General features: G+C 41.2%; 1 protein-coding gene across 1 annotated transcript; it reads left to right on the top strand.

Moving 5' to 3' along the window:
* The first annotated feature begins 7,217 nt into the window (after nucleotides 1-7,217).
* LOC118780782 (suppressor of cytokine signaling 2-like) lies at nucleotides 7,218-10,893 on the top strand. Its single transcript, XM_036533467.1, has 3 exons — nucleotides 7,218-7,851; nucleotides 8,898-9,177; nucleotides 9,782-10,893. Exons 2-3 carry the CDS (start codon nucleotides 8,904-8,906, stop codon nucleotides 10,276-10,278), a joined length of 771 nt encoding a protein of 256 aa, XP_036389360.1. The 5' UTR covers nucleotides 7,218-7,851; nucleotides 8,898-8,903; the 3' UTR covers nucleotides 10,279-10,893.
* Nucleotides 10,894-17,591: the final 6,698 nt, after the last annotated feature.

Here is a 17,591-nt window from a genome sequence, read left to right as displayed (position 1 = left end):
AAGTTTACAAAACAGCTGGTACAAAAAAAAAATAAAATAAAATAATAATAATCCTAGATGTGAAACGAGGTGTGAGAACTAATTAAGGAGGGGAACAAGATACGCACACCTATTGGAAACAAGGTCTACGTTTCCATAGCGGGATGTCGTCAAACAACACAACAAACAGAACCCGACGTCAGAATACCATGAACACGTTTCTAGTGGCCCGTGTCTCATTTCCACCAATTCTGTAGACCTATAAATTCTGCCGAAAGAGAAGTTAGACCAAGTGTTTTGATGCTCAAAGGATACCGCCACTAAATAAGAGAAAGTATTGTAGATATAGTTCGGAAGAGAACCAATGACAATTGTTCACTGCTACTGTGCAAGGCCAGGTCGTTAAGCAGTGATGGAACAATTAACTGACCCTAGTTTCCATGCAGACCAGACTAAACAGGTCTGAGGCAAAATAATCATAGATCAGTAGACCTAAAATAAGAACACTTGGGCTTGGTTGACCCAAAAACTTTCCGTGTAAATTCCTTGAAGGTAAAGGCTTATTATGTACAGTAGAAACAAAGATACTGTGGGAAGTAAGAAATAACCTCTATACAGGATGGTTAGATGGAGAGTTGCATTTGGTTGATTGTGGAATTTTTTTGATTGACTGTGGGCCTTTGAAGGCAGTTTTGGTGCATGGAAATCAAACCAACATATTTCACCCTATTATTTGGATATGTGTGCATATAAGAAACAGTCTACTAATGAAAGAAAGTGTTTCCAGATACTATAATTTTCATTTGTTTTGTTTTGTAGATATATTAGTGATTTCTTTTCTTTTGAGGGATATATGGTTTACTAATAGATGCATCAAACAGAATGTCTATCGATTCAGTTCAGTATCCATGATAAGAAGTTGTGGATGGCAGAGGTGAAGTAGCTGTGGGATGATGCAATTCAAGGTCTTGTTTGGCTATTTACTTGACTGTTTCCAATAATATTTGTATTGGCACAGTGCCACATAACTTTAACATAACCACCTGTCACACTAGGTGAGGGTTAAAAGGTTCACACATAATAATTGCACAATATTTGCTATTCCCATTTTAAAGCATACAGTATCAGTTAAAGGTTTGGACACACCTGATTAAGATAGTGGGAAACATGCATTAAAAGATATTTTGATCTAAAGACTTACATTTAAATGCTTGAAATTTGTTCCCTAGATAAACATAAATAGTGAAGTTGATGCGTATGTATGAATTTCCTTAAAAAATAATTTTAAAAATTTTGGGTACTGTAAACAATCTAAAATATAAGATGGTTTTGATTTGTTTATCACTGAATAATTGCAATAATTTACTTTACTATTCTTTTAAATGTGGAACATAGTAAAAAAAAAATAAAATAAAAAATAAATAAAGGAAAACCCCCTCTATGAGTAGGTGTGTCCAAACTTTTGACTGGTACTGTACATCTGGGCAAATGTAATCTGTTATGTGTACTGAAATGGATTCATTTATTTCTTTACTGCTAAACACTGTGAACAGGATTTATGACTTATCTCTATTGGTTCTTGTCTAACTACATCATATATTTTGTTTGCAAACTGACACTTTAGAGATTTATACAAAGTGGAGTAGGATTCAGTCTGGCTGGCTCTGTGTTGATGTTTTTGTTGGAAAAAATCTAAGAAAGTGATAGGTAGTGAAGGGTCATGAGGATAGAACATGTTTGTTGTACAGTATACACAGGTGTTTTTCATTTTTCAGGTTTTTCCATAATTTCGTAGGCTCTCATTTTAAGAACATGTTACCACTGCAGCACTGTCATTGGCTGAATCATGCAAGCTTCAACAATCCATCCCATTCATTCATATGAGACATTGCGAGGGCACATTGATGCGCTATTTTATACATACTATTATGATTATTATGTAATTTAACAGAGGCCCTTATCCAGGACTGCTTTCAATGTGTGCAACTACATCTAATATAAATCAAGCATAAAGATAAATATGATTACACGAAGAAACTTACATGTGATAGCATAAAATATATTTAATATATAATTAATCAAATATAATGATCTAGGCTGAAAATAAGGTTATTCACAATCTTTAAAGGGAAAAAGCCATGGAATGTTGTTCTACCAGTGGGGGATGAACTACATAATTATGTGCTCACCACATACCTCTAAATTTCTCAAAAACACAGGTGGATTCACTGGTATAGGGAACATGAAGCAACTTTAGATATTGATTTTACCTTTCACAAAACTTATGAATCATTGAAGCTCCAGTGAATGATTCCATATTTTTAACAATGCCAGTAATGAATGTTCTAAAACTTTCATATGAATCTACTGATGTTGTGAATTGTTGTGATGCACCTTCACAATCCTTACACATGGGGGCGCTAATGCCTATCTTTTCAAAAGAACCAGAGCTTGAAGCCACAGTAATACGTTTTTTTTCTGGTCTTGCTGAATTAATGTCTCAGACGCAAGCTTGTCCAGATGTTGGAGTTCTGACATTGTATCATCTATGTGCAAACCCATTCAGGTACTCACCAACACTACAGCTTCAATAACATATTCCACACAAACATAAGATGAGGAAGATGAGGAAGACAAGGCAGCCACCTCCCTGATTTCAAACCTAAAACACAGACAGGAAGGGCATGTTTGACAGGCTCACCCACTGGAAGGCACATGTTGCAGCTGGGTCAAGTCAACAGTTGCTCAGGGGAAGGTGGTTTTGATGCCAGTCCATTTGATCTGGAGACACTGTCATTTACATTAACAGTTATTTATATACACATTCATCTGGCAGACCCCTGTCTCCAGGGTCACTTCCAAAGAAAAGGTTCAGAAGTGCATATGATAACACCACATTAACATGTGTCACAGTGCTGTAGTAACCTTTGCCTTACTGAAGACTACATGCTACAATAATCAAAATAGCAAAAACTACTAGTGTTCAAGTGCAATAATATTAACTCGAAGAACTGTATTTAAAGGTAACATTTATGTGTTGTTACAAACAATTAGGGGAGCCAAGCTGCAATATGAAGAGGTGAGTGTCCAGTCTCCAAAGGACGATGGGCAGCCACTCCACTGTCCTGCCACTATGTCTATCACATGGGGGCTGGAACTGCATGATCCTACAGGAGAGGGACGGCCAGGCGTCCTATGGTTTCCAAGCTTACTGCCCATTGCTTGCCAACGGAGCTACACACAGCAGAACATTTAATTACTCTCTTCCCTAACAGCCCACCACATCCCTGTAGTGAGATATTTTATATGGCTGATGAAGTCAGTCAAATAATCATTAGCCTGGTGAAGGCTTCAACAACCACAACATGTAAATCAAGGGTAATTTTAATTTGTTACTGCCTATAAAATAAAGACTTTTATGTTCTTTCCCCAATCATGGGTGCCATTCACCACACAGCTAGAAAATATTTCAAAGTAGTCATGTACACTAGTCACAAATTATATTTGATGATCATTTGATTTCTAGTCAATGACACCATTTTAGGTTTACTTCGGAGCCCGGAAGCATTTTCTCAATCTAATCAGTCATTGCCAAACAGGTCTAACCTCTGATGAGAGGGCAATGCAAAACATGGATCTTATGCATTTTCACTTCTCTCTTGAGGGAGACACCGCAACACTGAAAGAAGAGGTATGCAGGATCAATTGTGTTTTCTGATCTTATACTGTAGGCAAAACAAGGACAGGAGAGTCTGTCATGTGGTAACCTAACACAGTCATCTCATGTGGTAACCTAACACAGCCATGTCATGTGGTAACCTAACACAGTAAGCACATACTCCAATGTACAACTATACAACCAGGGAGACACTGGCTCCGCATTTCTTGCAGGTGACACAAAAACAAAGCAATCAAGTGAAAGCAGTCTGTCACAATATCATTCACAAGAGTCAGTAATGTCAGCTAAAAAGGATGGTCTTGCTGGTCCTCCAAGTCAAGATTGCGATGTGGGAAAACAAAACCTGACCCTGGTCCACAAACGGAAGGAAAAGTGTTTTTCTCATGTAATAGTGTCCATACTTGTACAGATGTAGAAAACATGCATCACCCTTAAACATATTAATCAGCAATACACATACAGAACATAGAACGTGTTTTCGTTGTGGCCATGTACAGTATCATGGCATGGAAGTTCTTTGTTTTACTTGTTGTGGTTTTGTTGGCTGTTAGTTGAACAATTCATCTGGTTCAGAATGAATCAGTCAGGAGTGGCATGTACCTATTGGTGATCCCTGTTTCCTCAACCTCTCAGATCTCTCAATTTTGGGAGACATTGCAAGTGACATCTCACCTGAACACCTTGGAGGTGACCTGAGAGAACCCTATCAGATCCCGGGCAGCTGTGGGACTGTATGGCATGTTTCGCTGAACAGAGTAACAACACTCTATTGCACTTCCAGCAGCACACTGACACAGCTCCAACTCCCTCGCCGGCCTCTTTTTGGGGGGACGAATTGCATTACCTGCTCAAAACATTCACAGCTTGATTGACACCACACACTTTATGAATCAATGTTTAGATTAGCATTGAGCCATTCAAAGAGCTCTGAGATGAATTTCGCAACATGGAGGTAGTAGTTGAGCCCAGCTATATTGTGTCTTTACTGCACCCTTAAACCCCACAAGTTTGTTTCCAGTTGAGCCAGGTCCTCAGTTTTGGTTAACAATATGCCCTAGTTGCCTGTTCTGCTGATATCATGGGTCACTTCCTGCACTATTCACTTCGATACCTCTACATGAGGTGTCTGACTGGTTATTGTACCCTTGGTCACACACAGGCAAGGGTGGGGAGGAGCTAGAAACACAAGGACATTTTGTTGTTTTGATTGGACTAAGGCTCATAAAGGTCACCCTATCACAGCTGTGCAGTCCCTGGAGGCTGAATCATTATGACATAGATCCCCACACTCAAAGGGGGTGATTCTTTCCAGACCGAGACATATACGTATCCTACATTGTGTATCTGTCTGCTGGGCAGGCCAACACCAGAAGGCATTGTGAGCAAATGCGTGCGGAGGGAGGGTCAGAGAGAGTTGAAGAGGTTCGTGACACGTGTGCGAATGGCAGCAATGTGTCCCCTGCCCTGAGTGGCCTTTCGGGGAACAATCGATTCTGCCAAAATGGTCGCTGTACGTGTGTCACCACAGATGTTATTCTGCTTCATGTGAAAATGCGCATTGATTTGTTTCGCAGCACACGGAAGCTCAGCTCTGAGCTAAACCGGATTTCGCTAATCAAGCCGTCGATCGGTGGTCGACATGAGCAATTCACTGTAACTCATCCTCAAGTGAAGCCTGAAGTGGAAATAGGTCAGGTGAATAGGTCAGAGATATAGGGCATTATTGAACTCCAGTTCCCCTCTGTGTCCCACGGCATCAGGCAGCAGTGGCAACGCCCACTTCAGTCAAGGTGCCTAGCTTAGCATAGCTATTCACAAGCATGTCCTCCACCATGAATTCAGCGCTGATCCCTCCTCTTTGCAGGTCATTGCTGGCTTCAGGGCCTTTGGCCAAAGGAGAATGAACAGGCAGACAACTCCACTAGGCAGTAGTACTCTTTACCATGAAACTCTTTACCATGAAGCCCACAATGCAGTGCTGCAAAGCTTAAAAAAATGAAAAGACAGCCCTTCAGCCACATTGTTATTATGTACAGAATAGGCTATCATCCTAAATAAGATGGCTTGTCCAGCTTCATACTGGAGAATCCTGTTTTCTGAAAGTTTGTGCTCTGTCCAGTCCTGTGTATAGCATTACAGTATTGTTAGTTAGCATTAATGTTGTGTAGTTAGAAATGTATAGGCTGGAACCATGATCTCTTGATAAAACTCTTGGAAGTGTGTTATTGTTTCTTGGAACATGTACCAGTGTACTAGGATGAAGCCATGTCCAACATGCAAAACCTGCTGGCACACCAAAGAATCCCATCAAAGATTTCTATGATCAAACTTGTAAAAGAGAAATGAGCTGAGAGTTTCAGCAGTAATAGTACATTCAAAGCAACACAGACATCTGTGTAAAACCTCTAGGATAGTTGATGGCTGACAAAAATAAAATGAATCTCAGAAGTAGACAACAAGCCAGCTAAACAGTTAGCAAGCTAAATGGTGGTTTACTTGCTTGATAGCTGGTTTGTATGCTTTGCAGTAAAGAAATGATAAATACAAAAAGCCCTTTGTGTCTTCCACAGCAATGCCTCACTTTCCCCAAGTAACATATTTTTATGTGGTGGATGACATCATAGACTCAACCTTTAGCCATGCCCAATGAATTTATGTTGACAGTTATGTACAGTGCTTTTCTTATTTATTCATATTCCTGATTAAATTGGAATGAAAACATATCACAGAAAAAGTATATACTAGATAATGTTTATGTTTAAAATATCATTTTAATTATAATATTATTGTAGATATATGTTGTTTACAAACAATGATTTGAATCCAGAAAATATGAGTCCATTTATTTACAAAAGCATCTTAAGATCTCTCTCTCTCTCTCTCTCTGCGTGTGTGTACGTACAATTTGGCCTTGAGAAATACAGCCATGCAGCAAATACTGCTCCCCAGTGTGTAGAGCTGGGAATTCATTTATCTCTCTTTTTAACCACTACCTATGCATGACTTACTGCTTCGAATCTGGCAAAGTGTTGTAGTATGAATTGCAGAGGAATGCATTTACTGATGTCATTTAAGTAGCCTATTCTGGGCAAGCTGGGAACTGACTAGGTTTTGGGCCTTACGTTTTACACCATTATGTTAAAGTAATACGTATAAAGGATAAATAATGTACTTATAAAGTGTAGATTTTTATGATCGTGCTCAGGTTGTCTAATTCTTTTCTCGTAATTGCAGGATTTCAAAAACATTTTGAGCGAAAAACAAGGTTAATGAGCAAGCTAAAAACTAAAATCAGTCACTGTGCGTGAACCCCCACCGACCCTTTCAATCGAGTAAGACAAACAGCGAGCATACTGCCGTGGAAATGAGAATACCCAAGGTTTTAATCTTAACTGGGGAAAATGTACTCCGTGACTTCATCGTCTGAGCTACGGATTGGTGGAGCTGCGCCAGAACAAATCACTCACACGTGACTTTCCTTTCTGAGAATGTTCCTGGAAAGTGGTGCGCTGGTTTGTACAGGGAAAACATTGTAAAAATAAGTGTACAGACTCAGAGACCGATCAGACGAATCAGTCGGGGGTCCAGTAACCAGGATTAAAGAATCGACATAAAATGCACTTCGTCTTAATATTATAAAAAAGCAAAATAGAATGCAAACTAAAAATAGCTTACGATTACTCGGAAGAAGAGTGCAGCTATGAAACATTGAAACAAGTACGTGAAATACCAGACTGGAGAGCGTAAAAAAAGCAACTTCTGAGTTGCAACTTTCTTTTGGAGTGATTTGTGGTAGGATACATTGTGGTCGAATGCCCAGAGTTAACGCACTGGTTGTAGCTAACTGATTTGGCTGGCCATAAATCTAGTCTGTATCACGTCGAGGACGTTGTGTTAGTAGGCTATCATTTGTGGTGGGGTGATAAACCTGAGACGGAGCTTGTGAAGTTTTGTACAAAATATATTTCTTAATGCGTTAATTAAACGTTAATGTAGTGCGTCCCTCTACGGACACGCGTTGGTTACCTATTCGCTCGCATTTCGCCCGTGTCGCCCGTGGATCTGAAGGTGTAGCCAGACTGGGAGACTGAATTTTACTGCGAGAGAAACCTAAGGCTGTCCGCAACATCGCAACCTCCAAACTTTTCGGACGCTTAAAGACCCCTGGATTAACGGAACTAAATTTTAAAAAGGTGAGTTTTTAATGTGTCCTTTTTAGATACCACTCGGCAAAGGTCAATCACCCCTTGTCAACAATTCAGTGATTTTTTTCTTCTGTGCCAAAGCGAATGCTGTCCCATGGGCTGTCGAGGAAAATGTATTTGGTTCTACATTCATTAAATGAATACTGCATAGCCTATTTCTTAAATTAACGCTAATACTTGGGTAGGCTAATTCAGAGGCAGTAGAATGTATTTTTAATTAAAAGACCCACATTCACAGGCGTAAGGCTTCGAGAAATATTCATCTGAACGTAGACTATGGTTATCTTCACAAAGCTATTGGTTCCTCCCGATTAGACAATAGCTCGCGTTCGCTTTTTTGGAGTCTGTAAATCACAAACCCATTAGATTAATATTAAAAGATTGTAATACGCATCTAGCCTATAATAATAAACGTGTATGGATGGTATAGTTACCACAGTCTTGGGAATTTGTTGTTAAATGCTGTTACTGTTGCCTTATCTGTTGTAATGGAAACGTTTTGGCAACAGTGAACAAAGGGATAGCTTAATGGGATCAATTGTTTTTTTCATCTTGTCTGCATGATGGTAGGTGTGTTGCTTTGGACCGTTAAATGAGCACCGTTATATAAACTATGAATTACACATAGAAAGATGTAACTAGCTGCGTCCCTTCGGGGTGCTGTAGTTCCCATTTAATTCGGAAATTTAAAGAAGCAGTTTTATTGAAGGTCTTGCTTTGTCAGATCCTTTGTTAAATAATCTGTTTGGTACACGCGCTGCAAGAATCGCAAGCATATTTTTGGCCACTCCTCTGGAAGGCAAGTGAACAACTGGATCGCGAATGGAATTCATGTGTAAAACAAATAAACATTCACAAAAAGTTTTTAGTCAAATGAATACTGTACTGTTCATTTGATGATGCATTATTAATATACAATATTAATAATATCAATAATAACTTGCAGTGTAGATGTAGCCTAGTACATAACAGGCCTCATATAAGAAAGAACGGCAACGAACTAACACTATCGGTGTGTGTGATTTATTCTTTAGACTTGGATGGGGCACACACAGTGCATTTCGCAGACGCGGGAGACTGACACTCAGACGCGAAGGACTGAGGGTCGCAGACAAAGCCCCCACACCTTCCGTACAGTCTTCAAGCCCGCTGGTGTTCCCGTGAAGACGGGACGGATGATTCTTCCGAACCTAATCCCCGAGAAATCCCTCATCCCGGTACGTCTCAAAGACCCCGGCCTGGAACCAAGGCGGAGAGACTCAACCAAGGATGTCGTTCGACTGGAGAGTGCAATGACCCATCTTACAGAGTCTGGTGAGTATCATCCGTTATTTGTGTGTAATTTTTAGTCATTGATTTTAATAGACAAGCACACCAGCTACACCATGAACATTTTTGTTTGTACAATTTTCAATAACAGCTTGATGACACAAATAAAAATTACCATTTCAGCTCTAATTGGAAAATCAGAAAATCTACACTTGTGATGTCTTTGTAAAGGATAAGTGTACAAAAATGCAGAAGAGTCTATACCCTGATAGTCATTGAATTGAACTGTAGCAAGAATAGATTACAGCTGTTTCCTCAGTACAAAAACCTTTAAGCATGTAGAAATATTAATAAAACTTTATCGATATGAATGTATATACTGCTCTCTACTATGAGTGAAAACCTCATTTGTTAAAACAATTCGTAGCCTGTTTGAAAGCTTTAATTGTATTGTTTCAACTGATTTAGAGTTGATTGAAATATGAGCTTGGCGGTATTTTCCAAGTAACGATTCCATTACACAGGGTGCATTCAGGGTAATTAGCAGGGGATGCTCAGCTGTTAGGGCAGGGGAAGTGAAGGACATTAATTGTCCTTAGCTGAGATGCAAAGCCATTACCCTAACCCGGGCCTTTGATACATTTGGCAGGCTGGTACTGGGGCTCCATCACTGCTACTGAGGCCAAGCAGGTGCTGGGTGAGGCCGTGGAGGGCACCTTCCTGCTACGGGACAGCTCCAACCCAGGCTACCTCCTCACCCTCTCGGTGAAGACCAGCCTGGGCCCCACGCACCTGCGCATCAAGTACTCAGATGGGGTGTTCGGCTTCGACTCCCTAGTGATGGCCCGGCCCAGGCTGCGGCAGTTCGAGGGGGCGGTGGAGCTGGTGCAGCACTACGCCCTGGCCTACCAGCGCTCCACCAGCCTGCCGGAACCACCTGCGCCCCAGGAGGAAGAGGGCGAGGACCCCCCCCGGGGTGCCGAGACCACCCTCCAGCTCAAGCTCACCCGACCTCTGTACAAGTCTGCCCCCAGCCTCCAGCACCTGTGCCGTGTTGCCATAAACCAGCACTCACGTAGTCACCAAGACTTGCCCCTTCCTGAGAGACTCAAGGACTTCCTGCTGGAATACCCTTTTTTACTATAGCGACTACGGCTTGGTCTCCTTTTTGATACCCGTGAATTAGAATCATTTTTGGTTGAGGACGGCTTGGGGAGGGTGTGCTGGTTGGCCATGGTTCCGCCAGCATTGTGAACGCTCTCATCTACAGGAGGGATCTTCACAGAAACATCCTGGATTGTCAGGATTTTCCTGACATGTCAGGGCCAAAGTCAGAAAAATCAGAAATCCCCATCTGGGATAGGTAGTGTACTGCAAGGAACTGAGTTTATGAACAACTGCTATTGTTTGAAAATGACGGCATCTTTTTTTTCAGAAAGTAAGTATTTTTTAAATACACTGCACTGTTTTTAAGGAATAGTGGTAAAAGATAGCACCCTCCCTGCAATTATTGTAAATAAGGTTTGTGAGAAAAAGAACGCTGGATTGGTTCAATTAAGTGGAAACCCTGTCTGGTTTATATAACCCTTTGGAAATATGTAATAGGCCAAAAAAAAACCCACTGTCCTATCAGTGTGGGATAACAAAGAGATGATAATATGAAGAATTTGACCACAGTAAATGCAGTAAAATGCATTTTTTGCTATTTCTTTTCTAAATCACTTTAAATATGACAACTGGTAGATTGGTATGTGAATGAAATTGAAGCAAATCAGAAATTTAGATATACATAGTATACAAACATAATAATTTTAATATTAATTACATTTTTGGAATTATTCAAACATATGCACTCATTACAAAGAGAAATGTAATTTAGTGGTATTAATGGTCTTAATTGCAATTGCTATGATGAATATTGTCATTTCTATGACTATATTCAATTATACAGTATTTTAAAAAGATTTGAAAATATAAAGATAAAAATCACACTTCTGATATTAATACTTTTCTGAAATATTAATATCATCTGACAAGATAAGACTCCCTATCAGTGTTGACTTTTTCAGTGGATTCTGAAATTACCAAAATTCTGTGAAAACGATCTCTTGAGGTCCAGTTTGAAATGGTTTGTATTAAAAGATTGAAATTACATACATTTCCACTGGCCCTAGGTGAGATAAAATTAATTTGACGCATTAAAAAGTACATGCTTTCCAAATCGCCCTCAGTGGTCAGACATAATGTTGGGAACCGTGCCTAATAACCAGCTAATAGAAATAAACAGCCAGGCAAAGCATCTCCACGGCAAATAAACTCATCCCTCAGATGGAAACCGCTAGATAAGGAACTGAGGAGCAGCACTGGAATATTCGTCGTTGCCATGCCTTTGTTCTGTCTGCGGAATGACTTGCGACTGTGTAGTGACTCGCAGAGATCACCTTACAGGGGCGATCAATCTGATATCCTTCCGCTGTTTAACCACACCCTGAAGGCATGCACAGCGCTTTGTGAAGTTGGCTACACTGCTTCTTCTGTTTGCAAGCAGCTCTGTACACGGTTTACCGCTATGGACGTGAGGATCGTTCATTTGCAACACACAAAGTGTTAAGGGAGTATTTGAACGCCTCTGAACAGCTAGGAATGTGATGACCAGAAGTTATCAGTAGATATTTCATATCAATGGTGTTAGTTACTTAGCACACCTGTGGCCATTACCTAGAAAGTTGATGTAAGTTAGCTGACAATGTAGTAATGAAGCCAAGTCTTAAAGTGAGAGTGATGAAATCTGCCTCTTTTTTTTTTTTTTTACAATGCATTATTTTCTCTCTTTCTGCCTTGCTTCTCAACAACAAAGTTCAAAATCAAACATTCAGTGTATTTGTACAATGTCAATGCCTTTTCCACAGACTGGTAAAAGAAAGCAAGCATGTGGGCTGTTTGTGCTGTCTTTTAGAGTAGGGGAAGGGGTGAACCGAAATGAATTCAGTTTGTTTTTCTGGGGAGATTGGGTACGCGGCCTGTATCTCGGCACGGACGGAATTTTGCGGGAGCACATTTGGACAGGACGCTGTCTCCAAGCTGGTGCACAGACGTAAACGCCCAGCACAAGGAGATTGTTAACAAAAGCTTCTTTCGAAGACGGCTCCTGTTTTCTTCCTGACACAGCCGTGCTTTTACACTGAACTGAAGTGCTTGAACATAGAAAATAGGGCCCATTGCTCTGTTGAAAATCCTGTAACACCCTTTTTTGCATAAAATAAATATTACTGTAAACATATTTCCTTTTTGGTACATCGTGTACGTGTGCGTGTATGTGTGTGTGTGTGTGTGTGTGTGTGTGTGTGTGTGTGTGTGCGTGTGTGTGTGTGTGTGTATGTGTGTGTGTGTGTGTGTGCAATTTGAATATGAATGTGTTAAGATAACAGTTATATCCAAGTGGTCAAGAGGTCAAATCCATATATTTATGTAAAATTCAAGTTAACCAATAAAACAGTGAAGAAATGATACATAAGCTAATTTTTCTGACATAAACTGATAATTGGTGTTTAAAATGGTGGATCACATGAAATCACATCTTCTCATTTTGATTGAAGCCTGTATGATTATTTTGCTTTGTAAGTGACCTTGGATAAGAGTGTCTGCTAAATAAATAAAAATTCTTATACATTTTAGCCTTTCATATAAAACTCAGCCTGTATGACCTTCAGAGTAACTACATGAGAATAGCATAATATCTGTTCAGCAACAAATATATGTACATGGTGTCAATTTGTAAGAACACTCAGGATTTATAGTTATAATTTCTTTAGCCAGGGTATGTCATGGATTATCATTTTTTTTCGATTACATTTTCATTGAAAGTGCTGACCCTGGAATAAGATGAAAACAGGGGCCATGAGGCATGAGGTTATTATAGTCAGAGGTACATTTGAAAAAAGGATATTCGATTTAGTACAGTACCACCATTGACAGAATTATTTCCATAAAGTTCTAGTTTTCTAAAAGGGCACACTAAAATTATGGTCTCACAGACCCAGCTCAGTCACTCAGATGCATACAGTGGAGGGGATTGTTTAAAATCTAGAGCTGCTCCCCACTGTAAAACTAATGCCGGAGACTAGGCCAATGGGCATGTAGCTCTCCAGACTTTGGGGCAATGAGTCTCCGGACATAAGGAGCTTTGGCACTTGGCGGAGGTGCTTATGTTGACTTAACAGTGTCTTTATAACTCCCTCGGCCTGAATTGCTGGATTCAGCAGTGTGTCACAGCTCTTTCTAGGAAAGAGAGGCTGTTAAGCAGAAAAAAAGCCCTGCCTCTGCTCTGTGAAGAAACCACAGGGGCCTTGTGTCTTTCTGAGAAGACTTATCACCCCCGCTGCACAGAACTCCACCAGCCCTTAGCGCCTCCTTCCCGCCTCCCAGGGCTCCAGCGGCAGACCCGACGCCACGCAAGCCCAGGATCCACGCTGCACACGGAGGGAAAAAACAGCAGGAGAGATTCCACTCGCCGGGGGACAAGAGAGAAGGTCAATACGCCTGTTTAGTCTGCCGCTAAGGCCTAGTGTGAGGCTATTGCAAAGGCTGCTGGGTCTGCTGGCGAACCACGACTGGCCAAACCGCTCTGCTCTTAATCTGTGAGCTGGCCAGAGGGAAGCTCACTGCCTGACAGCTATAGGCGTCACCCGCAGTGGATTTTTGAGAATCCTAAATGAAGAACGCTCCCGGGCCAATTTGTGAAAGCAGAAGCTTTCGAAGTATACGGAGTATGAGTAATGGGTTATTAACGATTCTTCGAATACATGCAGATACAAAGTCCGGTAAAATGTGTTACCAATGCAAGAGAACACACAATCAGCTCTCTTCGCAGTATCAGTCAGTTAAAGTATTACTGTGCCACGGCTGCAGGTGATTCAAAGAGGAACAGGGTGCTACACTTACTTAGAATTACGTACACTAACACAGTTAACCTACTGTAGACAAACACACACACGTGAATTCATTTACAACTAATTATATTGTAAGCATGCATTGCATGTGTGCAGTGCTTAACCCTTGCCTTCGCACTAGAGAATTTATTTATTTTGAAAATGTTGCAAGATAATTCCAGATACTCCCATGCACAGAGGTCAAGTGCCGGGACTATGCTGAACTGAGGTCACTTTGGGTCGGGCAGACAGGCAGACAGGAAACGCACAGCTGGTGACTGCCTGCCATACTAATCCAAGCTGAACGCAGCCCTGAAACATTTGGAGGACAACACAATGCAGACGTGCTTTCATCCACGCGTGGCTGAAAGGCCAACTGAAATCCCATAAAAGACCGCAGGAATGCCAGGGTGGGAGGGCGACATCTCAAAAGCCTTGAGCTCCACCATGGGGGTTGGGTGTGTATGCGCGTGTTGGGGAGGGGGTGGCTTTGCTTGCTTAGATTAGTTTATCCACAGTCAACAATGGAGTCTGCCGATCTTCACTTGCCATGTGGAAACCCTACACCCCTGCAACAGCTTGAGGAAGACATTTGTTTTTTAACATGGGTGAAACTGTCCTTACACTTTTATAGGCCATTTCCTAACCAAGGCCACTTTCTCTTTGGCATCCCTCTCTATCTGAGATATGGTAGGTCAACCCAGACTCACACTGCTGCTGTGTACTTGCATGGACACATACCTGGTCCTTTTCTTCCTGAAAAGGCATTATAGGGCATTTTCTTCCTGATGCCCTATAATGCTGTATTGGCTTCTGTTTATAGTTATTCCCCTTCAGTGCTGAGATTACATTCCGGCGCTGCTGACATGCTGATGTATGCTGACAGTGCAGTCAGCCTGGGCTCTAGTAGCAAGCCTGTGTGAAATCTAGCTAGAATGGGGCTAGGGCAGAAAACCCTTACAGACACTAAAACAAAAATATGAAATAAAATGCATATAAGAATATAAATACACATATTGAGTCATCTCAAGGTAAATGTAATTTATAAAAAGAAACAGTAACTACAGTATGTATTGGTAATTTACACATATTTGTTATTAGAAAGGGACGATACATTTGATAATATTTTGCTGTATAGATACGTGACAACTGATAAAGGTTTATTCTGTGACACAAATTGGGTCCTAGTCGATAGTACTTTTATCACATTCCTGATATCATATCAGGATAGATTAATATTTATCAACATAAATGTAAACATGAGGGAAGCTGAAGAGTGTGACAGCAAGATGACACGTTTGCAGAAAGCGTAAGTTTGTGGTGGGGGGTGAGGGGGGGGGGGGGTGCTGAGGCCTGGAAGGCCTGCCAATCTTTTTAGAGGGGGAGAAACATGATCTATCACAGATGGGGTGGGGGCTCCCTGTCTGACTCACTCTGTTCCTGGAACAAGGATTCCTGGAGGCTGCAGCAATCTCCTGACCCCCCCCCATGCTGCATAGCCTTCAGCACAAAAAGGACGAGCCATCTGGGCAGACAACAGAGGAAGCGCTTTCTCCACGGCCTTTTTTAATCTGTTGCCTTCAATACATCCTTCTCTGTTACATCAGACATGCCCCTACAATAGCACAGACAGACAGTACAGGGCTTTCTGGTTCATATTTTTCACCTGAATGTGATGAATTTCTACCTGAATGCGACGTTTGCCTGAACCTGACCTTGCATATCAAACTTATCTTGTCAGTTATGTAAAATGCCGAAAAATGCAGAAAAATCACATTCTAGTCATTTGCAGTATTTTGAAAAAAGTGATGATTACATGGTTATTTTTCAGAGTACGGACTAGAGATTCAGTAGATTAAGAAATAAATCTGGCCTTTTTAATGATATAATTTAGCGCATGAAACATATTAAGATAAAGACTGTCCTTCAACTCTCGTATCTAATTCCAAGACTACTAAGAAATGGAGCATACTGTTGAGAAATAAATTATTAGAATGGGAAAAAATATAAAAATTGTTTATTTTAGATTAAGATAAGGTTAACATCTGTAAATCATGCTATTATTCTCCTATTATCTCCTATTATAATTCCTATTATTATATCAATAAAACAGTATAAACATTTTGATTTAACCCTCTGTATAATGTGATTACTATCAATTTTTAAAACAGGACGGTTCATACACGCAAATCATCACTCACCTACAAAGCACTTGAGCGGAAGGCTGAATGGGTTCCCTCTCTGTACTGTACAAACCGCCATTCATAATGCGACTGTTAAATTAACATACTGTCTTTACAAGGAACGACAAGTTAATGAAACGGACTGCACATGCAATTCTAAAGACGTGATTAGTGTGATTTCAGTACCATTTTCTTCCAATAAGCAGGCCTGTCGTCATTGGGAGTTCAAGACAGAAGAGGAATCCGCTGAATCGTATTCCTCTCTCCTGGAATTTTTCGTCACTGTTGTTAAAGGAGTGATGTAACAATGCTGGGATCATTGTCTTCAGACAGATGGTGGAGCACCATATGTCCATTGCCCCTTGTCAGGAAGCAAAGAAGAAATACCAGCTTGGTTTCAATGTAGCATTTTCTGGTTTACAATGATTATAATGGTCCCTGCTTTTTGATTGCTACCCTTATGCATCGTAAATCATTTATCTTTTTTCTTCTTTTTTCTGAGCAACAGTTGAAAAGGTGACATTCTATGAACTGAAACCACTGTGGGCTTTGCTTTGCTTTGCTTGTGCTGGTAAGATCACCTGTATCTGCGGTAATACTCAGAATTAAGACACTATTTTGTCCGTGGAAGCAGAAAATGTATGATTTTACGTAAGGGTTCCAGGAACTCTTAGACAGGTGTACACAAGCGTCAATGTGTGCCATCTGCCACCATCTGCCAGAGACAACATTTCAGGATACAAAAGACACGAAACACTCTTTTCCCAATCTGCTCTTTCCTGTGGGGAGGATGCTGGGTACAAGGCCTCGAAGGCTCAGTGCCAGTCACACAGCTTGGTCCATCACCCACACTTAAGCGAAGGCCGCAAGGAGCAGGGCCATGGGTGATGGGTCACCGTGCCCTGGTTGCGAACAGAAGGAAAAGAAGGATGCCACACCCATTGAACATTAGGGCATGACCCACAGCGTCGCCAGGGGCCTGCAGCTGGTAACTGCAGTGTTCCTAAGCCTTCCTTGACATGGAAATTACAGGATTCCCTGCTGACACCCTCATCCAATGGGCACGCTGATATATGTCTCTGGTATTTGACATGGGGCTCATGTGACAGTGTGAAACGGCCGCACGGTACACAGGGTTCCACAGGGGGCCCCTCTGCAGCAGCCACGTTGCGCAAGCGCACGGGTCAGGCTGCGCTATGAGGGTTCACAGGAGGTTCTCTCAACGTTGCTGCAACGTTGCGGAGGGGGGGATCACATAGTTTTAACAGCACAGCAACACTGTGAGAGTGTTATGTGTCAGGCTTACGGGGAAGGCTGGGAGCGGGTGGGCGTTAGGGCACGTTTACAG

The sequence above is a fragment of the Megalops cyprinoides genome, chromosome 7 (genome assembly GCF_013368585.1).
Source record: "Megalops cyprinoides isolate fMegCyp1 chromosome 7, fMegCyp1.pri, whole genome shotgun sequence".
NCBI classification, from domain to species: domain Eukaryota; kingdom Metazoa; phylum Chordata; class Actinopteri; order Elopiformes; family Megalopidae; genus Megalops; species Megalops cyprinoides.
Note: the sequence above shows the minus strand (reverse complement) of the source record. Positions and strands in the feature narration are given on the sequence as shown.